This window comes from Balearica regulorum, chromosome 5 (genome assembly GCF_011004875.1).
Source record: "Balearica regulorum gibbericeps isolate bBalReg1 chromosome 5, bBalReg1.pri, whole genome shotgun sequence".
In the NCBI taxonomy this organism is placed as follows: domain Eukaryota; kingdom Metazoa; phylum Chordata; class Aves; order Gruiformes; family Gruidae; genus Balearica; species Balearica regulorum.
In genome coordinates, this window is record NC_046188.1 from 30,427,922 (window position 1) to 30,453,293 (window position 25,372).

The 25,372-nt window shown below is 35.5% G+C and overlaps 1 protein-coding gene across 13 annotated transcripts in view; it reads left to right on the plus strand.

Annotated features, from left to right (window-relative positions):
* HEATR5A (HEAT repeat containing 5A) overlaps positions 1 to 25,372 on the plus strand; it is a 67,605-nt gene that overhangs the window by 4,942 nt on the left and 37,291 nt on the right. For 8 of the 13 annotated variants that reach the window (XR_012835655.1, XM_075754023.1, XM_075754017.1 and 5 more), the window contains exons 2-13: positions 4,697 to 4,780; positions 6,297 to 6,560; positions 7,641 to 7,852; positions 12,422 to 12,530; positions 13,063 to 13,212; positions 13,475 to 13,646; positions 15,611 to 15,771; positions 18,239 to 18,494; positions 19,627 to 19,782; positions 20,607 to 20,857; positions 23,535 to 23,646; positions 24,536 to 24,688. Coding sequence is in view for 12 of the 13 variants with exons in the window: in XM_075754023.1 (XP_075610138.1) it covers positions 6,435 to 6,560; positions 7,641 to 7,852; positions 12,422 to 12,530; positions 13,063 to 13,212; positions 13,475 to 13,646; positions 15,611 to 15,771; positions 18,239 to 18,494; positions 19,627 to 19,782; positions 20,607 to 20,857; positions 23,535 to 23,646; positions 24,536 to 24,688 (1,858 nt within the window). In the remaining variant the exon portion in view is untranslated. Of the gene's footprint in view, positions 1 to 1,456; positions 1,548 to 4,696; positions 4,781 to 5,187; positions 5,275 to 6,296; positions 6,561 to 7,640; positions 7,853 to 12,421; positions 12,531 to 13,062; positions 13,213 to 13,474; positions 13,647 to 15,610; positions 15,772 to 18,238; positions 18,495 to 19,626; positions 19,783 to 20,606; positions 20,858 to 23,534; positions 23,647 to 24,535; positions 24,689 to 25,372 lie in introns of those variants that run through there. The other 5 variants (XM_075754020.1, XM_075754026.1, XM_075754021.1 and 2 more) reach the window with 4 other exon arrangements.

Consider the following 25,372-nt stretch of genomic DNA (forward strand, 5'->3'; position numbering starts at 1 on the left):
ATTTAAGGATTCTGTACATAAAGGAAAGGCACAAGTTGGCTGAATGCTGAGGATCCTGCCACACAAAGGATACTGGAGTACTAATGTACTTAGTTCGACACTTTTATTTAGCTTTGCCTTCTCTTACTGAAGATTTTGAGGCAGCCTTTGCTTCAGTGTGTTAGTTGGTAATAGATTGTGGAAGTCAATAAGTAAACAAAGGTTTCCCTGTCTTTTGAGTAATAATAAATAACTTTCTCCAGCTGTTGAATATTCCCACTTAAATATATTTCCAGTGTCTAAACTCCAAGCTCATCCAAGCTGGAATTTTAGTTCTTTTTTATTTCTTATCAAATTGTTAAGATTCTATCATTGTAGTTTGTTTAAGTTACATTATTTCTATGTGCGCTATAAATTCTAGCTAGATTACAGCTGAAGATAACTCAGTCCTTCGTTCCCTGCACAATCAGGTCTCTGCTGGAACTTACTGGGAGTTTGTGCACTTTTTGCCTTCTCCACACCTTCGTGCCTCCTTATGTTTGCCTACTAGCATAAACAACACACTGTAACTATTGGATTTTGGTCTATGTTTCATTCATCAGTAGCTGAATTTGGCTGGTGTTTTAAGGTGGGTTTTCGGCCTAGCTGGCAAAAAGAGCATCCTACTCAGTTTCTCTCATCAGAAGTAAGCCCGAGGGAGCTGGGCGGGAGTTTTGTTTATGGTTGGGAGACACTCTGAGCAGGTATGTGCAAGGGCTTGACATAGGCTTGGGCATCGATCCTCTTGCCACACAGTCAGCTCAAATGCATGGGTAATGATCATCCCATTAAACTTTTAAAACAGTGCTGCAGGAGTAACATTGATCTGAACTGTCAATGACAGAACTAAACATGTCAGGCTGGAAGGCTTTCTCTTAAATATATTGGTTCACTTGTTAGATGATGATAAATCTTGCTTTATGAGGAAAAAACCCATGAATTTGAAGTCAGTTAAAATACCACTGCGATGCAGTGAAGGACAACTTGAAGCTAATGAACATGCTTCAGCTCTGGTTTTCAGCAGTGTGATGGTTATGACAGTGATCGTATAGTCAGCCCAATGGCAGCTTTTATTAAAACACTGGTGATTATTACTCATTACTATTACTCATTTTTTACTATTACTTATTACTGGCAATGAGTAACAGTGATCACTTCTTAGAAGAATAATGTCCTTTTTACATCTCTACTAGACTAGTCTTTAGTACAAAGTTGAATCCACAGTTTTAGTCTCTTTATGCTTTATATCAGATTTAATGCAGAATTATTTTAATACTTGTGAAATTAGAAAAATATAAACAATTATTATTAAGATAAGTTAAACAGTACTTTATTTTCTTCATTGTGTAGTAGATGCAAAGGACCTAGATCCTCATCTAGATTGTACACTAGATCCTCAACTGAGTATCATGCTGAGAGGTGAGGTTGATCTGATTTCTGTTTGAGCAGCATTCATTCCTAGCAAAGAGAGACAAACTGCTGGAACAACAAGAGATCAAATGTGAGAAATCTTAAAAGCACATACATTTGTAAGTACATACTTGATCTGTGTGGTAGTTTCTATTACTTGTGCTGATCTTCCTTGAGATGATGAGTCATAATTTAAAAGCTTATTTTTTTTAGTGAGAGATCAGTTAGGAGTTTGGGTTTTTTTGTCTTAGACTTCTATGTGAACGAAATACAACAGTCTATGGACTCCTTTCCTCAGCTTTTAGATTAGCTATCTCAGAACAAACTTGCCACACATAATAGATATATTTGGTTTTTTGGCTCTATTATAACTTTGTCATATGTGGTCTAATGGTTCTCATATTTTAAAGGCAGTTGCTAAAGGCAGCTATTGAGATCCGTCTTACCCTGGTTCAGTCACTTTTTTTTTCCCCACTCTTTTTTTCCCTCTTTTTTCCCCCTCTTCTTTAAAAGACTACAAGTCCCTTTTTTCTCTTTGTGGTTTGCCAGGAACTTTAGAAACTCAATTCCTATTGCCTTTTAATGCTTGCTTCACCCTATATTCCTTTCAATTTACAGGGCAGCATTCCATCTAGTGCTTGTTCTAAGAGCTTTTCTGAGCTCTTTTCTGATCAGTCTTGAACAATCCTGCTTGCCAAATTGGCAGTTGGCAAATGAAAAATTTTTCATCAGTAATAAGTAGGAACCACTTCTGTCTTGTCCCGTAAATCTTTGTGACAGTTCTGTAGTGTAGTATAAATGTAAAATAAACTTACCTCATAGGAAAAAGGGATTTTTTTGATTGATCTACTCTCATAGCCCTGATGGGGAAAGTAAATCTTGTAATTACTTCAGTTATCTAAAGACGAAACCAAAAGGATGGTGCATCATGCTAGCTAGAAAAATCAGATTTATTTTTTTTATCAGCTGTGTGTGCCATTTCATTTTTGTTGATGGCATAGTATGGGTTTTGTTCAGTGAAATTTCACATTTATTTTTCCATATTTCTTTTTCAGATTGGGAAGGATCAAAATGGTAACACCAAGGGAAAAGGACTTCCAAATAATTCAACATTTTAAAACATGAGTTTCATGTACATAAAGATGCATCTTTACATGCTTAGCTTTTACTTGCATTGATTTATTAGTGTGTGAGGATGCTCAAGAAACTGTAATACCAGCAACGGCTAGCGTAACATTCAGTCCTTCCCATCACAGGGCTATGCCATGCCTCTAATTAGAGCAGAGTTGCACCCATGTCTGGACAGTATGTGTTTAGGTTGATGTTTCCTTCTGCACTTAGAAATTGCCTATTAACATGTTGTATGCATAACAAGGACAAATTTAATATTAATCAAACCCAGCTTGTCCCCACATTCTGTGCTTATGTTCTGTTTTGCATAGCTTTGTAAGTACTGTGCCTTTTGTGGTGTGTTCCAGTCTGACTGCAAAACCAATATGCTGCAGTAAAAACTTGATTCCCTACATTCTTGCCTTTCTTCTCGCAAGTTTGTATGCCTGCGCCCCTTTTTTATTATTATTTTTGAAGCTTCATAAGTATCTCTGGTGTGTAGGCTTACAACTTATTAGGTCTCAGTAGGTGTTTGGGATAATTATTTTTTTTCTGACAGGACAGAGAGTATACTGTTTTGTATGGAGCTTTGTGGAACCAAAGTTTGCTTGTTGGCCAGCACTGGAAAGATCAGGTCTGTGATTTTTTTGGTGGGTGGTTAGTTCTCAGTTTCTGCAAAACTAAATCTTGCATAATGAACAATCAGCCTCTGTAATTCAGAACTGATAGTCTTTCCTCTGAGAAATGCTAGCGTTTCTAGCCATGTTAGCAGGTGTTCATTATAAAGATCAGCAACCACACCATAACATTTTTCTTTTTTAATTTAGACTATGGAAGTCCTAAAAAAAATATTTCCAGTTGATTTTTGCCAGTATGTGCTTATACAGTAGAAGTGTTACATATAGAAACATGTTACAATAATAACTTCAGCGGAACAGCATAAACTTTTATCTTTGACTGCCATTGACAGAAAATTATATGTCAGCAGTGTGAATTATGGGCAGGATAGTTGACGAAATGTAGACTTGCCCAGGTTGGAAGGGCCCCTAGGAGGTCTTTTTGTCCAACCTTTTGCTCAAAGAAGGAGTTAGGGTTTTGTCCAGTCTATGCTTAGAAACCCCTGAGGGCGTTCTGCAATCTCTCAGTGTCTGTCCCAGTGGCTGATAACCCTTACAATGAAAATCTTCATTTCTTCTATTCAAGTGGAACCTTCCCCATTTCAATTTATGATACTTCTGGTATTATTCCCTCCCATACACTTAAGTAAAGAACCTGTTTTCATCATCTTGGTAATCTTCCCTTGTGAAGGCTGCTGTTGCGTCCCCCTGAGCCTTCTCTTCACCAGGCTGAACCCTGGTTCCCAGCCTGAAAGAAGTTTAGCTTACTTTGAAATCTATGTGTACTTTTAATTTGTTCTCAACATCATTCTTTTAAAGACTGGTTGAAAACAGATTACTTTTAAAATAGCATGCAACCTGTATTTCATGTCCTGCCAGAGTAAGTTCAAGTTGAATGAGGTTTAAAAGGAAATGTTTTCGTCCGTTGATTCTGACATTAAAAATCTATCTGGGAGCTAGGAGAATGTATTGATAATCCTCATGTCTTTTTGTATTGTACATGACTATTTCAGAACAGTTGAGTCACCTTTGCCAGCTCTGCTGGTTGTTGATTTAGACATGAATGCTCTTGTATTGTTTATGACTTAATGATAAGAACATTGTCATTCATGATAGTATTCCAGATAAATATAAAAAATATTTTCCACCTATGTTTTTTTAGATATATTAATGTAGGTCTGATGAAGGCACTGAAAACTTTCTAGAAAATAATTATGGTATTATCCTGCCTGAGCTTACTTTTTTGTTGTTGTTTTACAATTAATCTGAGTTAACAAAACAGAAATAAGACAGGTGGTTTCAGTAGGGAAATTAATCACATTATATGGTGAATATGATGGGTCTGCCCAATTCAAATGCAACCTATAAACAGCTAACAATATTTATGGAGCTCTAGTTCAGCGCCTTTTGGTGAGCTATTAGCTAATAAAAATCATCAGTATGCAAGGCTTTGGAATTCTTGGGGTTTTTTTTTTGTAGAACAGACATTTGTATTTCCTGTGCTTTTAGAAAGTTGATTTTTGTGTTAACTCTTTTTCTAGAAAGTCGAACTCTTTACATCCTTTATCCAAGGACCTGGAGCAGCAGAGAGACAGTTTCTACAATGAGGAGAAATTACCTGCTAGGTAAGTTAAGTGCCAACATGTGACAACAACTTGTGATCTTTTCAGTTGGGAAAAACAGCTATGAGTTGTAATCCTTAGCTCCATATGCAAGTTGAGTCAGTTGCTGCGGTAGTAGGGGATTTAGATATACTAGACGTTGGAACAGGCCTTGGGTGAGGTAAAAAGGAGGGCTTGTGACCTGTACATGTAATTTCCATGCTAAGCAGTGATGAAACTCTATGCAAATGTTCAATGAAATAGTTCTACTTTTTTTATATGTTTCAAAGAATGTGACAATAGAGTTAAGTTCTGTGAGTGTTCTAGGAGTGAGATAACTGGTAAATAGTGAACATCTACGTACCTAGGCAGACTAAATATATATAGGCATACTTAGGTATGTGTATTTATCTCTGGTTGTCATTTTACAGTGTGGTGCCTTGTCAAGCTCCCTGATATTTCAGGTAAATTTGAAGTGAGTTTTCATCACAGTAAATTAGATGTGACTAATTTCCTCTGTGAGTAAATTTTACATTAAAAATGTGTAGAAAGTAGTAAAGGTAACCTTCTGCTGTGCATTTGATGACCACTCAAGTACTGAATTATTTACTGTTGCTTTGTATTGCCCATTTACTGTTTGATGGATCATTTTACACTGTAATATTGTTAACTGCCTAGGAAAAAAATGTGTGTTCAGCAGTCTCAGGGACCTCTGGAAAGAATAATTTTACCAGAATCTTCTTGACTATTTTTGTTTTCAAAGCCTACAGAATATTATATTTTGTAGCTTATTTTTGACATTTAAATAGTGTGAAAAAAGTTATCCTTAGAAGTATTTTTCATTTTGGTTTGCTTCTAGTTGTGCCTATTCACAACGTGGAAATTCCCAAAATAGTCAGAGACACATAAGTAAAATATAACTACTTCTTTTGAACTTTGAGTTTTTGAAACATCCTTTTTTCACGTGTGGTTTTTTTGTTTTGTGTTTGGTTGTTTGTTTTTTTTTTTTTTTAAAAAGACAGCATTAGAGGTTTTTTCAGTAATGAAGTTCTATTTTTTCTTTATGCCTTGCTTGGCACTGAGAATCCATAAAGTATTTGAATAAGATGCTAGTATTTCTATTTGTGAATATAGTTAACATAGGTTTGCTAGGTGTAGGTTACTGCTATTGCTACACTTAATTCTAGATTGCAAAAGTCATTATGTTTGGGGCCAGATGATCATTATTTTCAGGTATACATGTGATCAAGTACTGTAAACCTCACTTCATGCAAAAAGAATTTGGAGAAAAAATAGTATCTCAGTGAGAACCTCTCTGATTTTTCTGAAGTATATTTAATTCTTATGTTACATCAATACCATTATCTCATTTCCAAAACCATTAAGTATTACTAAAACCACCTAAATAAAACTATTGTAATATTTTTCTTTTTTTTTCAATTAATTTTAAGTTTTCCTTTGAAAGTTTAGTTTTAATAAGCCAAGCATAAATATAATATGATTGCTGTCTAACTAGTATTTTTTTTCTTTTTCTGTTTAGGTGTTTAAACTTCTGATTCAGTCACCACATATTAATGGAGAAGAAAATCTGATTGATTAACACAGTTCTGGCAGTTTGTTGTTTTGGTTTCTTTTATTCCACGGTGTTTGAGGAGAGATTTGAGGAAAAGTTCAAGGAATGGAGTTAGCTCATAGTTTGCTACTTAATGAAGAAGCATACAACCAGCTTGGTGAATTTCAAAAAGCAGAGTTCATTTTTGAATGGTTACAGTTTTTGGAAAAACTTTTACCAGTGACTAGCAAAGTAAGTATAATGAGACTTGAGAAGAAAAGCCTTGAGAGTAAGTATAATGAGACTTGAGAAGAAGTAGCCCATAGAGCTATTTCTCTCTTTTTTTGTTATTTTGTTCAGAAGCAAAGAGCGGTATTCAATTTCATTTGCTTCATGCCTTTTATGTACACGCAATGAAAATATGTTCAGTGTTTGCAGTAGCTTTCTGAATGTTACAAGTCTTTGGTCACAGCCTTTCATTGACAGAGCTACTTGTGCAAAGAAAGGAATTTGAGAAATAAGCATTAAGTGATTTTTTAATCTCAGATTATTACTGTAAGATTTTGCAAGCCCATGGTGAAGAGTGGCAGTCATGCTTCCACCTAGCATGGCACAATTATTTGGTAGTTCTCTAGCAAGCAAGAATGTAATGTCTTTCTCTTTTTTTATTTTTCTAGTCATGTTTCCAGCCAATTGTCCAACTCTTTGGTTCACTGTTTAGTATATATTAAGTAGCATATGTAGATATTTAACAGTAAACCCACCTAGATAATGCTGATTAAGTGTTGTGTTATGTTATTTGCATTAAAATATGTAAATGAAATACAATGCCAGGCTCTTATTTTTTTGTAAGGAACGTTTTAAAAAATTGCGATAAGACTAAAATAGATTATTATTTTAAGGCACATTCTTTCCTTTCTAATGCTCGACTTCTTGAAACTCTGCTGAAGTTCTTCTTTACTGCTTGAATTACTATATTTCTACGAATAGTTTTATTTTAAAACAGACATAAAAGAAGCAAGAAACGGCAATTTTGTTTTAGCAAGGTATATCTATTCAAATGCCATAGGAAAAATACTTCTGAAATGCTACTAGGAAGAATTTTGCTCTGAAAAATGTGATTTTTTTTTTTCTTTTTAAAATAAGAATAAAATAATCGCATGTTTGAGGTGGCTTTTCTTTCAAACTAGAAAGGTGCAATAAAATGTTCATTTTTAATTAAGAATGTCAGAGTATCAGAATGGTAATAATGAAAAGTAAAGAAAAATTAGCATCAATTATCTTTAACTAACTTTTAATTGAAATTTAACTGGTTACTGATTTTATTTCCAGGCTGATATAAGGGAAAACCAGAAGAAACTGGTTGAACAATTGACTTCTTTATTAAACAATTCACCAGGACCTCCTACCAGACGGCTTGTTGCCAAGAATTTAGCTGTACTTTATAGCACTGGAGACACTTTTTCTGTTTACCAAACAATTGACAAATGCAATGAACTCATTCGGAGTAAGGATGATTCACCAAGTTATCTGCCTACGAAACTGTAAGTATTTTTTTTAACCCCAAACTTCAAATCCAGCAATAACAAGAGAGAGAGATTTACATGGTGAGAAGCTAACATAGGAGAGGGTATGCTTCCTCATTTCTACCCGTTGCCCAGTAGAAGCTTTGTACCATATGACACCCAGAATTTGGGAGCCTCCCTGATTAGTATCACTATTGTGGCTGTATCCAGCTGTAAAAATAATTTTTTCTTTGGTATTACATCTCTAAAATTTTTAGACTTGAGTATTACGAAGAGAAACTGAATTCATCTGAAACCTGAAAGCAAATTCAAATTGCTTCCTTCCCTCTAGGTATTATAACAATTTTATTTTAATCGTTTAATATATGCTGCCTTCAGGGTAGAATTATGAGTGGTTAAGTACTTGTGTAGCATTTTATATATTACTTTCTGTGTCTTTACTGGAAAGTTTTGAGTAAGAAGTTCAGCTGCATGTTGGGGAAAAAAAATCAGGTCAGTACTTTACCACATAAATTGCCCTTGAAAGTTTAATAAGCTTAAAATATATTTTTCTTCCTTATTTAAAAGTTTCTTGCTATGATTCACATAAATATAACATAAAATCAATCACATTAAAGTGCTTTAAAATCGCATTACTTTTGCAGCATTTAATGCAGAGGCAATTTGGTGGTTGATGGGAGTCAGTGTAGGTTGCATATGTTACAACAAAATGTGACCCACCTAGCTAGCTAGTATTTACTGGATCCACTGGAAAGAAATGCCGTAAGTGATTTGAATGCTAAGCTAAAGAAATTTATTTGGGAATATAGGAATACTGTACTTGTTGCTGTCATTCAGAACTATAATGACCATAGTATGCTCTAAGGTAATAGGGTAAACTGAGGCTGGTTTATGCTTTATGGTTTTGTTCAGTGAGTGGACAAAACCAGCTTGCAATACATATTGCCATATTGAAGAAACCATGCTTTACAGCAAGTCAAACAAATGCTGCTTGTTACAGAAAAGGTAAAGAAAACGTTTCATAAGCAACTTGTTTAACATTAGTAAAAGAAAAAAAAAATATTTACTTGACATCATGCATCTGAGTTCACTACCACAGGATAGATAATGAAACAAAGAATGTGTTTGTATTAGGTATTGTATGTGTGCAGCAGGAACCAAAGGATAGAAGATGGTGCTCTCCAGCCAGACAATTGAAAATCAGGCCAGGGAGAATACCAGCAATTGACAACAGAGTTATGAGGGGGCGGGTGTTTGAAAAACAGGAAGGTAATACACTGCTGAGTAGAGCAGTAAAACAAAGAAGTACAAGTCCAGGTGCAGAACACAGTTATTGAGTACATTTCTTATTCCAGCTGGGAAACTGGGTATAGTTAGTAACATCTGAAATGTTTGTAACTAAATGCCTAAAGCCTAGCCAACAGAACAGAGAAACGTGAACTGTTTTTCCAGGATGTGAAACCAAATTTTAAGGGTCAGAAATATTATGAATAACCTTAATTCCTGAATCAATGCACATCTTTCGCTGTAGTGAAGAAAATTAAAGATAGAGATAGTAAAACGTCATTGTGCATTAATGATACATTAAAGAAAGTAGAGCAGAATCTGTCTTCCTCCTTTGCTTCACATGCTAATCCTGTTTTGGACAACACAAGTGAAAACAGAATTTTGCAAGGAGTCAGTTGCATTTTCCAATATCATCATATTGTTTTTGTTTCCCTCTTGTTCCAACTGACCTCTTGTGCAGTCTTTTGAGTTAAGCATATGTTTGCTATAAAGGGTCTTAGCCCTGCAAAGTAAATTACTGCTATACTACTGGCTCCTTAACAGTGAGATGCATTAACATTATAGGTAGTTGTAGTATGGAACAGAGCTCTGCAGGTCTTCCTTGCTTCGGCTGCAAGATGTTGCACTGGAGGAAGTGGGATGATGGAGTTCATTGGCAATAAGGCAGAAATGGCAAAGACAAACAGAAAAGGCAGATATCCAGACTCAGAAGGCAGGGAAGTAGCTGGGGGAGAAAGAGGTGGCAGTGTTCAGAATCCTGCTGGGTATGTAAGCAGTAGTGAGGAGAGGAAATAAGAGATGAAGTGGAGAAAAATGTAGTAGTAAAATATGGTTTACTTCAAAAAAAGATTTGGAAAAGGGATTTCTTACAGTACTGACACTGAGACAATGGGCTACAGAAAAATAATTGGAACTACAGAACTCTTTACTGAGTAAAATCTTTCATCTTGGGCTGCGAGTACATGAGATACTTGGTGTTCAGTGAAGAAAGACTGCTTTTTTTTTTCTCTTTCTTTTTTTAAATATTGATTAAAGTCTTGTCTTTGTTTGCCATCTGTACTTATTTAGCATACGTGTTCATGTTGTCTGGTAGCAATACTTTGCCATCATTGTTCACAATATATTGATTCACCTGGAAACACCTTTAAATACAGTTTCCAGTGAATTGTTCTCTTATCTCATAAATTATCATTTTTATACCTTCATATAGGTGGAAGATCGAAATGTTGTAGGCAAGTACTTTAAAAAGAACCTTAATTAGGTGCTTACCTCATACTAAAATTGAGTGTGATGTGAATGCTGTATCAGATCAGATAAACAGATCATGTAGTATGAATACATCTTATTACTTTAACTTACCAAGTTTTTAAAGTATCCACTCGGGCTGTTTTTAAACCATAAGCATTTTAAAGCATTTGGCTAGTCAGCAAAATTTCATAGCTGATCTCAGTGCTATTTTACCACATGTTTAAGTATCTTAGTTCTGCATTTTTGTTGGTACCTCTCAAAGTACAATTCTTCAGGCAAAATTTGAGAGAAAACAACTTAAATGTATCTTACATACAGAGTTGTGTATCAAAATGGAGGTGTACTGCCCAGGAGGAAAAAAACACAGGCAGAGAGGCTTTTCCCTGCAAAACTTAACCGGATTCCTTGGAAACTTATGGCTGTTGCTTGTGATTTGACAGATAACGTGTCTCAATAGTTAATAGAGTTTGGATTTAGTGAAGAAACATTTGTGAGAAAAAAAAAAAAAGACAACTAGAGTCATGATACGATCCTAGAAGACAGTCAGAAGAGCTTGCTAAGTCCTGTGCTTTGAACTTTTATAGAAACTTAAATATTGATGTACAGAAGTAGCTAGATTCTCGTCTTTAGTTGACTGGGTGTCACTCAACAACAAATATTGTCACTTTGTTGCTAGAAATCACCATTCAACACTGATTGACTCCTTCATGCAACACTTAAGCACATGGCAGTACAGCCAACCACGTAAGAGTGTTTGCGGGTTATACTATGATGTAATAAGGTAGTTTGAATTTGGGTTTTTTTCATATATGTTTGTTAAATATTCCTTCTTTGGATTATGATGTGAAATATATATTATTTAGTCTTGAAGCTAATTAAAGAGAGTATCTGTGACCATCAGATGATCAATTTAGTAGTAAGATGGTGCAATTGTAATTGTATGCCCAGCCACACCATGAACAAAATTAAAATCTAAACTGTTGGTGTGTACTGAATTGGATAAAAGCAATAATGAAAAATGTCACTCCAACGACTAGGATTTTGGTATGACAGGATATAAAGAATATCAGGGGTTTTTTTTCTTACTGTGCTTTGTCATTTAGGGAATTACTGTTAATATTAAATGTGTTTTTCTAATTAACAATGTGTTCAGTATGATATTTTAAAATTCTGTATGTGTAACTTGAATTCAGTTGGGGAATAAGTAAAATGTTTTCTTGAAGGAGGTGCTGAGCAGTGTCACTGCATATTTAACTAGGTCTGGCAAAAGAGCTGAAAGCTGATTAAAGATAAAGTATAGTTTTTCCTTGTATTCATCAAATTAATTGGTTTAGTTTTAGATCTGTCAATACAAAAGCAAAGTGTTTCCCTAATTAATTATTCAAAGGAAAACAGTCTGTAATTAGGAAACTCTTTTTTTTTTTCTTAATATTTAGCAATTTTTGCTTTTGCTGAAGGAGATAACACTGAGCACACAGACTCCAGTTGTCAGGTATTTCACCTGGAAACTACATTCAGAATCTGTGTGCCATGAAAACAACATGGGCTAACACTTTTATTTCTTTCAAGGTGTTTCCTTATTCTGTATTGTTACACATAAATGCCAGAATTTTAATTACGAGACCATTTGCAGTCTACTGTTGACCATCGAGTTGTAAATAAACTTGTGCCTGGCTACTTCTAGCAGCATCTGCCGTAGCACAGTGCCACGGACTGCAGATGCAGGCCATGCTTAGTTAGAAATTAACATTAAGGTTTAATGGTAGATATGAAAATTGTATTCCTATTGTAAAATTTACTGGAAGATTGTATTACCTGAATTCTTGTATTATCCAAGTTATTTTTCCAACCTTTGTATCCACATTTCTCCTAGAGCTTGAGTATGTGCCACATACAGACCTTTTTTTTTTTCTTTTGATAATCCACTTACATTTTTGGGACAGTCTATTTAGTTATTTTGTTGTTTGCCCATTGATTACGTTAGTCGTCTTAATCCCTTTCATCTATTACTGCATCCATTTTCACGCGTCTTTGGATTTGCTTTTGTTTTAGTGCTGCGGTGGTATGCTTGGGCTATTTATACAAAAAATTGGGAAGAATTTTGGGAAACAGTTTTACTGACACCGTTGGGAATGTGCTTAAAGCAATGAAGAATGCAGAGGTATTGGAACAGCATGTTTAAAAAATGATTGGAAAAATAATAGGATGTTTGCTGTTGGTAGCTGGACCAATGAATAGGAGAACGTGCATGATACCAAAACATGAAAAATTGTGGAAAGTCATAGGATAAAAATCAATGTCTAAATTCCAAAGCATTACTAGAGGGTTAATGGACTGTGGCCATAAAAGAATGGATCATAGTTATTCTCAATCTAATTTCGTAAAAGAACTTGATAAACTAGGAAATCGAATTGCCTTATTAATGAGAACATTTTCATTCCAGCTTGTACTTCATGTTTTGTATTTTAAACTGCTAGTGAGTATTTTCCAGTAGAACATAGAATTACTATTTTCACTTGCTTGCTTATAGTGTTATAGAGCAAGTTATCTGCTTTAACTCACTTCCACATAAAAAGATCTCTGAAAGTCTAAAGTACCCAAACTGTTGTTTACCTATTTCAGTAGTCAGCATTTTGTATTTCTGAGGAGCTTAGGGTTACAAAACTATAACGTTTCTCTTTTTCATTTTTCAGTCTCAAGGTCGTTATGAAATCATGCTTAGTTTGCAAAATATATTAAATGGTTTAGGAGCTGCTGCTATTCCCTGTCATAGAGATATTTACAAAGCTGCCCGATCATGTTTGACAGATCGATCCATGGCAGTTCGCTGTGCTGCTGCAAAGGTAAAGTGCTCTAATAGCTGTTATTATTAAGTAAGCTCCCTAAATAAAGTTATGTTGTAATGGATAATGAACACAGCAGTAAATACATTATTTGCTTATTTTAATTTCTTTGATATTGCCTTGGCAGCAAAAATTCAAGTCATTTTAGTATGAAGCAACATGCTTATTTTATTAGGGAGAACTCATGTATTATGTAACAAACTAAGATTTGTACTGAGTGTTTTTCCACTTTGAAACATTTTTATTTCCCTTTTTTGTCTAGTGTCTTCTTGAACTTCAGAATGAAGCAGTATTTATGTGGAGTACAGACCTGGATAGTGTTGTGACCTTGTGTTTTAAATCCTTTGAAGGTTCCAATTATGATGTACGATTAGCAGTTTCAAAACTTTTAGGCATGGTATTGGCTAGAGCTCTAACATCTAAACAGACAACAGGTACAGTATGTACTTTGTTTGCTGATTCCTCATGTGTAAAAAAGAAAAAAAAATCTGTCAGATGATCAGAAACTCTCAAGTTCTGTTGAAGCCCAAAGTAAAATTATAATGCAAGCTTCGTCTGCTGTTCATATCTCTGGTTTGGTCTTTTTTGTAACATTTTTCTTGTGAAGTGCTGTTGTATTGGATTTGTTAACCTATATATATGTATATGTATATTTATAAAATAATAAACAAGGAAAAATATTTGGTAAAACTGTTGTTCTCTATTACAAGATTGTTATTGTATGGAGAAAAAGTAGTAGCTTCAGGAATTGAAAGGAAAGATTAATTTTAAGCAGTGTAGAAAGCACCAAGATTTGAGGGAATGTCTCTTTGTCAAACAAAGGAGTTAAAACAGCTTCAAAAGCTATCCTTTCCAGAATCATCAATATCACATCTGGATTGTCTAGCAGTTTAAATGTGATCAGAAGCAGAAATGAGCGTGCAGTTTCATTCGCTCAACAGACCATGTCACAGTTATTGCTGACAGACAGTACTTGATCTAACTGAGCATCCTGGCACAGTTAACATCTCCAATCTTTGGTGTCATTCAGACTGGGTGTTTTTAGTCCAATCTTAGGACCCAAAGTGAAATATGTAACTCTAATCTAGGCAAAATATAATAGGATGCAGAGTAAGTGTGATTCAGACCATTTGTTCTGCTTTTAATGGCATCAGAGAAGACCTTCAGTGCAATAAGCAGCAAATGACAAAATTATATGTATTTAAGCCCAATTTACTGCCTTTCAAAATTCTTGAAGCTGTGTATTTGCATTGGAGACTCTGGAGTCTTGATTTATGAAGTATTTTTCCTAAGAATCTTTTGGAGAGAATTATTGTTACAATCAACACTTACCTATTCCCAATAAATTAAAAAAAAAATACTCTGAACTCTTTATAGACTCAGTAGTTTTCTTTAGTCTTTGTAAGCAAAGTAGTTGTATTTCTAAAGTGCTAACATATGGTTATATAAGAAGCTCATCAACTGTTTGGTTGTTTATTTTAGTTATTTTTAGTTAAAAAGAAGTTAAATGAGACAGAAGCTAGGTAGAGGCTAGAAGGGGCTGGAGTGCAGAGGCGGAGGGAGCAGTACATAGTCCTGAAATTTCTGCATTGTATCTGATAACCTGCTGATATTGGGGCTTTTTTAATTTTTTTTTTTTTTGACGTGATTATCTCAAATCCTCTCATTCCTTTTCCCATTTCAATAGTTAGAAGTGAATGAAAAAAGCAGTGAAAATATTATGTCGCTTACTTACTGTGATGACTGCAAATTTTGCACACACATGTTCCAGCATGTATTTTAAATGAACTTTCTATCAAGAAATAAAACAACGGAATAGAAATTAGGGATAAATAATTTTCCTAGAAGATGATAAACAAATTATATGATTCTCATTCTTTTGGAGAGCTTATTTAGTATTAAGGTGAGATGCTTTTCTTTCTAAGACAACCTGTAGCTATGCCCTTATCTGGCTAAGCATAGCAGAAGGGTAATCCACTCTGTCTGGAGTTTGGAATAGAGGTTGTGTCTGGCGGTAAGCTGGAATGAGTTAGAGTCAGGGCTTACATGAAGCTTCGGGTGGTAGGAGTAGGCCATACAGACCTTTTTGCAAAGGGAGCTTAGATTAGATGGTAAATACTGAGGGAGGGTAAACGTATATATAGATACTGGGTGATGGCCTAAACTATTTAAAGATAGCTGAAGCAGAAAAACTTGAGAAATATTGTGGTTTGCTGGAGCACCGAGTCCTAAAATGTCTTAGTTTCTGTTGTGAAATTATGCTCAAACAGTGTTTGGATTTGATTGTGCTACTGAATTTGTGCAAATTTTTTCTAAAATGATGACGGTTGAAACTTTTCTTAAAAAATGTAACAAGTTTTAGAGAGCTATTCCTCCTAACATATACATCTGTTCTTAGCATCTACCAGGCATAACTTCCGCAGAATCTCTTTGGAAGAAGTGATGGAGCTATTGGGAACTGGATTTCTGCGTGGAAGTTGTGGATTTCTACGAGCCAGTGGCGATATATTGAAAGGGACCAGCTCAGTCAGCAGAGATGTTAGAGTTGGAGTAACCCAGGTTTGGATTACATTATGTATGGTTTTCTGAGATTGCTAAATATTCCTATAATAACTGCTTTGTGCTCTATATATCTCTTATTTCACCCTTTTTTGTATCTGTGACAAAATGTATGTAATTTATAATAAGGATTTACATCTGGAGTTATGCTAGAAAGAAAAAATACTTCTGATGTTGCTTATTGTTTACCTAATAGTTTGAAATTTTCAGAATGAAATATGTATTACTTGTGAAAGCTTCACATGATATGAATTTCAAGTAAGAGATATAAAAAAGTACTTTGCTCAAAATTTTAATTTAAAACTTAGTATCTTATGTCTTAAAATGAAAGGGAGAAGTTACAAGAATTCTTTGAACTTGGATTAGTTTCCTTCTATATGGGGACATTCATCGTCCTATTCTGAAAGAAAGGTTCTGCTTTGAGGAAGTGCGTGAAAAATAAGGAAAACAGAATTTAGTGCAAAAAACCAAATACCTGTTTTCCTGTGTTCCGGGAAGCTCAGTTAGAGGATAGAATCTTGTTAACTGAGCAGGACTGAAGTCAGACCATATACCGCATGCTGGTAAAAACAGTATAAATTTTTCAGATAATATCAGATTGGCTTCTTCCCATAAATATTAGCTTAAATGACATTTACATACTAAGACCTAGATATTCAAATGTTAAAACTGTGAATCAAGACTAAAGGTTGTGATAAACACTTACATATCAAACAGCTGTGATTATTTTAATATATTATAGTCGCCATAGCTATTTGATACATCCTCTTTGCCAGTGAGGGAGTCTTTCAGTGCGTTTCAACTTCTGCAGTACAAAAAATCTGTAAATTAGCTTGAATTACTGATAGAAGCTGCCAGACTTTGCACTGAAACAGCTAGAAGGTGCTCACAAATTGTCTTCTATGCTCAGATCATGCTGGGTGGAAGCATTAACTTCTGGCAAAGAGACAGAAAAGCAGGGGAACAATAATACCTTGACAGCTATTTGCCTAGAAAATGCGTGCCAGACTCCTAGGCTGTTCTATATACATGATGGTTTTATTAGTTTTCCAGGAATAGCTATTTCAGTTCAGTATTTTGACTATTTGTACTGTTTTTTGGAGGTTGTCTCCTTTTTCATGCATTTCTCTGTTAACACAATAGTACCTGTGCTAGATGGTATACTCGCACTGTACCAGAACAGTTAAAATAGTGCACTGTTTCTGTAAGAAAAATGTGAGAAATCAGTGCCTGTGAGTAGAAAACACTTGCAGTTATAAAATGTATTACTTATTATGTGAATTGCAGCTTATTATAAATTAAAAAAGAAGAAAAACATTGAAGAAGAAATTAAATCTGTTCAAGACACAGCCGGGTTCAAGAGATAGTTCAAAATGTTGCCCTGGCAGTATGACTCTTCACCAGTCTATTTATCCTGTTAAATTCCTCAGTTTTCAAATCTGTAAAACAGGGGTAATGTACATTATGAAGCCTAAGTAGCATTCGTCAAGAGCTATTAGATGCTAGCAGGGTATGATAGTACAACTCCTCTGTCTACAGTACTTCTCTTTCTTTTATGTAAATAATTCCATTGTTAATATTAGACATGAGAGCAAAGTATGTATGAGGCAACTATATAAGTTTGTTGATATGGGTAGTAGTTATGAACTTTCTTATGAGGAATTTTGTGTGTTCATTTGCATATTCTCATTATTTGTACTCCCTTTTCTTGATGGTAGCACATCTATTCATTTAAAAAATCCAACACATGCATATGGAAGGCATTTGTAAGGGAGTTTATTATGTGGCAAAATAAATGGTCTTGTGGTGATTAGATTTGTAAAGTGACTCTGCATTCTTTCTCTTTGTTGTGACAAACATAGTCTTTTTATGGTACCCCCATTGCAAGGCAAACAATTAAAATTCATTGACATGAAGAGCAGTGCTTGGGGGCTGCAAATATTCCCTAATTCAAAGCCTATAATAACAAAATTCTCTCAGGGTTATGGGTTATATTTTTGTAACATAGTAGTTCTTAAAATGCATTCATACATTAAATTTGGGTTCCATGTGCAGAATGTTAAATAGCTGGAAGCTGTTGTTGAATGAGACCAAACGCAATGTTTTACATAACAAGTGCCCGTGCAGGGTAAACTGCCATTTCTCACACTCTGGAATGAAATAACATGGGCAAGCAGCTTGAATTAACTTGCAGTCAAAGCAGGCTGCAATATTGCTAGTACAGTTTTGATGGTAATTTAAATTACTTAAATAGATAAAAAAAAAAATTGCAGCTACCTGAAAGTGAGAATGTACATGATTTATGGTTGCATAAATGTATAAGTAATCTCAGTTTAGTGACTTTCTAGTTGTGGCAATGTGCAAAGATTCAAAAAAAAAAAAAAAAAAAAAGGTATGTGGGATACCTAGCAGTGGTTTTCCAGATGATTTTGCTCTAAAATATGGCTTCTTTTCAAATCTCTTCCAGGCATATGTGGTATTTGTCTCTACATTAGGAGCACGATGGCTTGAAAGGAACTTCTCTGCCTTCCTCTCCCATATTCTAGATCTCGTGTCTCAGTCTCACCCTAAGGCTATTCAGAGTCAGATGGATGCTATCGGCTGTCGCCGCTGTGTTTCATTTATCCTTCGAGCTACTGTAGGAGGCCTTCTTGGGGAAAAAGCTCAAATTGCAGCTGCCAAGGAGATTTGTCAGGCCATCTGGAAACTGAAGAAAGTTGTGGGTATGGGTCTAACAAGATTGTCCATTTGAGCCTCTGTTTTTCCTTTTTTAAGTCATTGTCCAACTTCCTAATCCAGAGACTGCAGAAATAGAATATATGGTGCTGTTTTATTACCATAATAATGTAGAAGGCTTTTGATGGACTGCTTTGTTTTTAACTTGGGCTGGTTATTTGTTTGTGTGTGTCTGTTTCCGCATGTGTGTACCCACACAAGTGTAAACATCTTTCCTAACCCTTCTTCCCTGGCAAATATCATTTTAACCAATTACCAATATAATAAAATAATAAATATATGCAGTAATAAAATATAAGCAGTATTGTAAACTAAGTTAAATTGGCAGTTAATATATAGCCAGATTCTGCCTTCCCGTTCAAAGCAGCTGACACTACTGATGGTTCAAAAAAGAAGCATTTGTTCATAATTGACAAAATGAGCGTTTCTCCTGGAGAAAACAAATCTCTTGCATGATAAATAAAGGTTTGTACACAGCTTCCAAAAAAAGCTGCTGATCTTCCACCATCGTCCTTGTAGAGGAAAAGAAAGAATGCTGAGCGTGACCAGTTGTCCCCTGGTGTACAGCTGCGTATTATATCCTAGTTAAATATCTAAATGTTAAATGTCTAAACTGACATAATCATTTGTGTCTCAAAAAATGAACCTTCAAAAAACTCGGGATTTTTCCCACCTTCTTTATTCCCCACCCCCACCATCTGGCTCACTTGCTCTCACACTATTTCACTCTTTCCTTCCCTTTCTTTTTTCCTACCATGTAGTAAAATCTAGCAAGCTATATCAAAGTATGAGCTCTTCAAGTCACTTTCAGTGAGGCTGAGAATAGCATGCTTCTTACTAGCCACTGTTTCCCATCACTTAAAATGGAAATCACCAAATTGCTCATCTTTATCTACCCTCCTGCCCACACAGATATTACTACATTATCCACTTGAGTAATAGAAATGTACTTGTCTCAGTGAAGGTAAACTGTTTATGAAAACAGTTTGGTCGATAATAAAAATAGTAATGATAAAAGCTCATTTGGTAATATAAACAACTTATAACAGCAAAATCCTTTTCCAATCTGTTTCATTTTGGTCATGGTTTCATGGGGATCTTACTATATTATGTTATCAGATGCTGCAATGAGTGACAGTAACTTGGAAACAAGAATTAGTACAACAGATGTAACAGCAAGTCAGCATGTGCTTGTGTGTGCACTTCAGGAACTTGGAAGTCTCATCCATGGCTTAGGAACTACAGCAGCACCGTTACTACAAGACTCCAGTACAGGTACAAGCCCTGAATTATTTTGTGAACCAGAGTACAAAATATAGTCCTTTGTTCACTGTGGCCATCTTTGATTTCTTTTGGCTAGACTGTCAATTCTTTCAAGTCTATTGGGATCCTTTATCTGGCATTGACTATAGTAACCTTTCTTTTGGCGTGCAGCCTCCTCACCAGGACCTCCTTGGTTCTTCTAGTGTTTTCTGTTTTATTTCACTAAAGTTTAAAAAAAAAAAGGGGGGGGAGAGGGGGAAGTTGGCTACTTTCCCGCTGTAGGAAATCTTCAGGCATTGCCCAAAGAGTTCTGTGTCTTCTCCAACCGATACTAGTATGTTAATTAAAAAAAACCCACAAACAAACCAACATCGAATTTAACTCCATTAAGGGTTGTATTTGAAGTCCAACACTTTGTAATGTTTGCAGTAAATCAGTTTGAGCTGGGTATCTTCATCTACCTTTATTGTTTTCATTTAGCTGCAGTGAGAATTTTTTTGTCTGTATGGGTTCCAGTGGACATCTGTTTCCACTGCATGGATTTCTGTTTCTTTGAGAATATTTACAGATATTTTCTATATATGTTGGTGAATAACTGTATAATATGTTAGGTTTTCTCCACGTTGTTACTTTTCATTCAGGGTAACTCTTTTTGAAAACTATTGGAAGTATTTAAATTTTATAAAAATATTTCACAATAAAAAATCAATAATACTTTTAAAGAGAAGTACAGAAATTGGATAGTGGTGTGTTCACCAGTCGTCTGTATACATTTTTGCCTTTTTGACAATCTGCTTGCCTATTTCTTAAGTGTGTTCATGCATTTTATTTTTCAGGAGTTCTGGAAGCAGTAATTTCTGTCATTCTTCACCCCAGCATTTCAGTTAGACTAACAGCAGCTTGGTGTTTACGCTGTATTGCAGTAGCGTTGCCCTCCTATGTGTCCCTACTGTTGGATCGTTGCATTGAACGTCTTAGTGCACTGAAATCCTCCCCAGAAGCAGTAACTGGCTACAGTTTTGCTGTTGCTGCTTTGCTGGGTGCAGTAAAACACAGCCCTTTAGGAATTCCGCATGGAAAAGGGAAGGTACAGTCTGAATACTTTACTTACAGGCAGTTCTTTGATGTTTTTGAAGTAGTATTTGCATGTATTCTTTATGGCGTGATCACATAACCCAATATACTAGTGAGAGATTTTCTTCCTCAAGAAGGGGATTTTGAAGCATACCATAACTCAAAAAAGCAAGTGTTTTTCTCACATGTGTCAGGATTGTGAATTTCTCAGGAAATGTGAGTAATGACTCTATTAACCACTCATGCTGCTACCTTTTTCTAATGGAGAAGTTTGTTAACAGAGAAGTTTGTTTTGGGACAGAGGTCAACTTTGTGGAGCTGTAAGGACTTAAACTGAACAGTCCAACAAAAGCTTTACCTGGAGAAAGCATTTCTTGAGTAGAGTTAGTTTTTTCAGAATTTCAAACTAGATTCTTTACAGCAAGATCAAACCTTCTGCAATTCTGGCCCAGTTTGACGTTGGCTGAAATGAGAAAGCTGACATTTCAGCAGCATTACATGCTAATTCTCTGCATAATGTAGAAACTTAGATTCTTGGTTCTGAAAATACCTGTTTCAGAGCCAGTAGACATTGGAGTAGAAGTGGCACGGTTTGACATAAGGATTATTGTTTTTTTCTTGTTATTACACCACTGTAAGATGAAAGGAATGCTTTAGAATGTTAGGAAAAATGTCCCTTGCAGTGATTCCAGCCCACCCTTTCAGCATTGTTGAGTACTAACAGTTCCACGCCACTCCTTAACAGACATTGCTAGTTACAGTTCTCAACATTCCAAGTCCCAACTGCTGATAAAACAATTTATAAATGTAAAAAAGGAGCCTGTTCTTCTTAGCTCTTAAAAACTTTTCATCATGATTACTGAAAGACCACGGGGTGAGAATAAAATGAGTATTGTTTGCCCAGTTACATAGATGAGAAGTGCCATTCAAATACTATACACCTAAACTGAGCTAAAGTTTCTGTTTAACAGAGAAACGTAATTCTTAACAAAGAAAGATTTCTTTTAGAGGAATAGAATAGGATGATATAGGGCCAGGAGGAAGTATGGGAGGGCACAGAAAAGTGTGGGAGAAACACCGTATTCTGTACTGAGCTGGCAGGGGGGTGAACGGAGAAGTGACAAAGGCTCTTTTCCATTCTCTCCTAGGAACATTGCCAGATTCCAGACTAGCTCCTCTTCTGGGGAGCTGAAAGAGACCAGTGTTAAATAGAGCAGTTTTGAAAAGGAAACATCAAACACAGACAGTAGTGACCTGGACAGAAGCTGGTTTATATTAATGCATTTTCCTTTGAGAGAGTGGTTAGAGTTGCAGGTGGAGCCTATTCAAGAGACCAAAAGTAGTGGGTTTGTTTGTATTTAGCATTCCATACTAGTGCTAATACTTCAGTTCAAAAAAAGTCCTTCAAAAATAAGGCGGTTCTCCTAGTACGTAGAAAAATCATCAGAAAATGCATTAATATAATATTTGTATTCATATTTAATATTTCTAGGATGCTTGTTTATCAGGTAATTTAAGTATACTAAGCTGTTAGTAATTTTTAATAGTAACATTTAACATGGGTGCTGTTTTAATTTTAGAATCAAATGTTTTAAATCTATCAAGAATCTGTTAAAATAAATGTCTTCATTTGCAACCATCTGATAGCATTATGGAATTGGGGAAACTAATATTTTCAGACCATTAATATTGCATGAAGTTTTGGAAGTGGACAAATTTCAAACTTTTGTGAAGCACTTTCATGTGCAAACTTTCATGAAGTTGTATAATTTTTCACATAAATTATAGAATGATGCTGTCTATACTGTGCAAAAGAATTGTAGAAGGAAATTTGCTGTATTGAGGCTTCTAACGGTATTATTGATAATGACACTTCTTACTTGTCATACTAATTTACAAGCAGTTTGTTTTGGCAACCAGGCATAATGCAAGATGTAATAATTTTTTTTTTTTTTTTTTTTTTTTTTGGCATATGTGAAACATAATTGAAGGAAACCATTTGCAGAATACTTTTTGAAGTTGTAGCCATGGCATGGTAATTGTCCACGGACACACTGTGTGTTCCTCCATGTAAATTCTAGGTAGCTTGGGCTTTGGTAGCAAGTGCAGATTGTCACCTTGCATTTAGCACATGATAGTAGGCACATACAATTCTTGTGGAGAAGCTATGAGAAGATTAGTTCTAACCATACTATACCATTGCCACTTGTTTGCTTAGTCATACCATTTGTTGATTAAAAACTATCAGAGAGAATGATAGACCTTATTCTAAAACAGGGATCAAAAGATCGTTACCCTTTTCACCACTTCTTCTGAGCTCTAATTTGTAGGTTTCATGCTAACCTTTTTCTACATAGTGGTGTAAACAGAATATTGCAACATTTTTATGCTTGCCACACATATTCCCATGATAATTATCAGCTCTCATTTTACTGCTGATAAAAGAAGGGGACAAAGCAGCGAAGTGACTTACCTAGTATCCCACAGGAACTGTTGAAGCCATCCCAGACTAACACTGAAGTTGGTCATTGCAACTTCATGAGCCTGAGTTTCTTGCTATAGTATGAGAAGATGATGGCATTCTGTTTGGGGACACTGAAAAAGGATTAAGTATCACAGCAAATAGTATGGAAAAATCATTTGGTAGTTACTAAGATGCTGATGCTCTGTTTTTCTCTTTAACTTTGAAGGTAATCATGACAGTAGCAGAGGATTTGTTGTGTTCTGCTTCCCAGAACAGTCGCATTTCACTGCAGCGAACACAGGCTGGATGGCTGTTGATAGCAGCCCTCATGACATTAGGTAGTTGGTTTCTACAATTTTTCTTAAACTAAATTAAGCTGTTCTGTGTTCTTTCTCTGGCTTTAGTTCTTGTGATGTTTCGTTTAATTTACCACTGCAAAATAATTCTTAAAAAACACATGTAAATCGGAATCTTTAGAAAAACTTTCTAAAATAAAAATGTCATTTCTTCCAAATTTGCTACTAGTTCATTTGGAACAATGTCTGAAAAACAGTGACTGGGTGGGACCGCTATTAATTAAATGTAGAAGATACATTTCAAAGTCAATCTAACCAAATGTCTTTGTAGTCATGAAGAATTACACTGATATTTTTTAAGATCTATCCCAGAACAAAACGAGCCTATCATTTCTATTTCCCTCTAGTCAGGCATTTGAAATCTTAGGGAACTTTCTCATATTTATTAGTGGTCAGAATATTGATTGTGATCACTAAGTTACTGATAAAGAATGTATTTCATCTGTTTTGTTCATATCTTTAAGGCACCTTTCATGTTTTCAGCTATTACTTCTGCCCAACAGCTCCCAGTTTTTTCTTAGCTAAGGGAAAACACACCTTGTACGTTAACCTGTAACAAATGTTTGCTTTTCTGAATATCACTATTGCTTGTTACATCTGCTGGTGATCCGCATGGTCTGTACTTAGTAAAACAGAAACTATAGCTGGCTTGGTGACATACTTGTAAATGTGCCAGTGGGTATGTAGTTATGTTTGAAAATCAAGTACCAAGACAGTAAACATTTGAGAAATTGTGTATTTGACGGCTGGGAAAGTAGCATCAAGCTTTGCTCACAGCTGTAATGGTTTTGCGAACATAGATAAAAGAACCAAAGAGAAAAATTAACTTTATTAATCCTTACATTGGTGTGACACGTGTCAACACTTACAGGTCCTGCAGTTGTCCAGCACCATCTGCCACGAATGCTGTTACTATGGAAATGCATCTTTCCATCATCTCCTAAAGACTTAGAAACAGAGAAGACACGAGGAGATTCGTTTACCTGGCAGGTAACACTGGAAGGTCGTGCTGGTGCTCTCTGTGGTAAGCAGGATTTACCATGTCTTTCTCTGCATATTTATAGTTTGGCTGGTTGGTTGGTTTTCCTTCTGAAAGAACAATGATACTTCATATTGATTTTTTTTTCCCCCACTGGATTCACAGATTCACAGATTGGTAGGGATTGGAAGGGACCTCTAGAGATCATCCAGTCCAACCCCCCTGCTAGAGCAGGATCACCTGGAGCAGGTTGCACAGGATCATCCCCAGGCGGGTTTTGAATATCTCCAGAGGAGACTCCACAACCTCTCTGGGCAGCTTGTTCCAGTACTCGGTCACCCTCAAAGTGAAGAAGTTTTTCCTCATATGCAGACGGAACTTCCTGTGTTCCAGTTTGTGCCCATTGCCCCTTGTCCTGTCACTGGGCACCATAAAGAAGAGTCTGGCCCCTTCCTCTAGACATCCACCCTTTAGATATTTATAAGCATTAATAAGATCACCATGGTGAAGGATGTATTCACTTCCCAACATACGTGCTTGTGTGTGTATATATATGTTTACCTATATATCTATATCTATATGCATGTGTTTCATTTTTGTAAAAAACAAACAAAAAATCCAAGAGGGCTTTTCCTCTTGTTCTTCTAATCAGTTGATTTCCAAGCAGTAAATGGTATCAGGAAGGTTCTTCTCTTCTGTTGTTTAACATACATATCACAGTAGTGAATG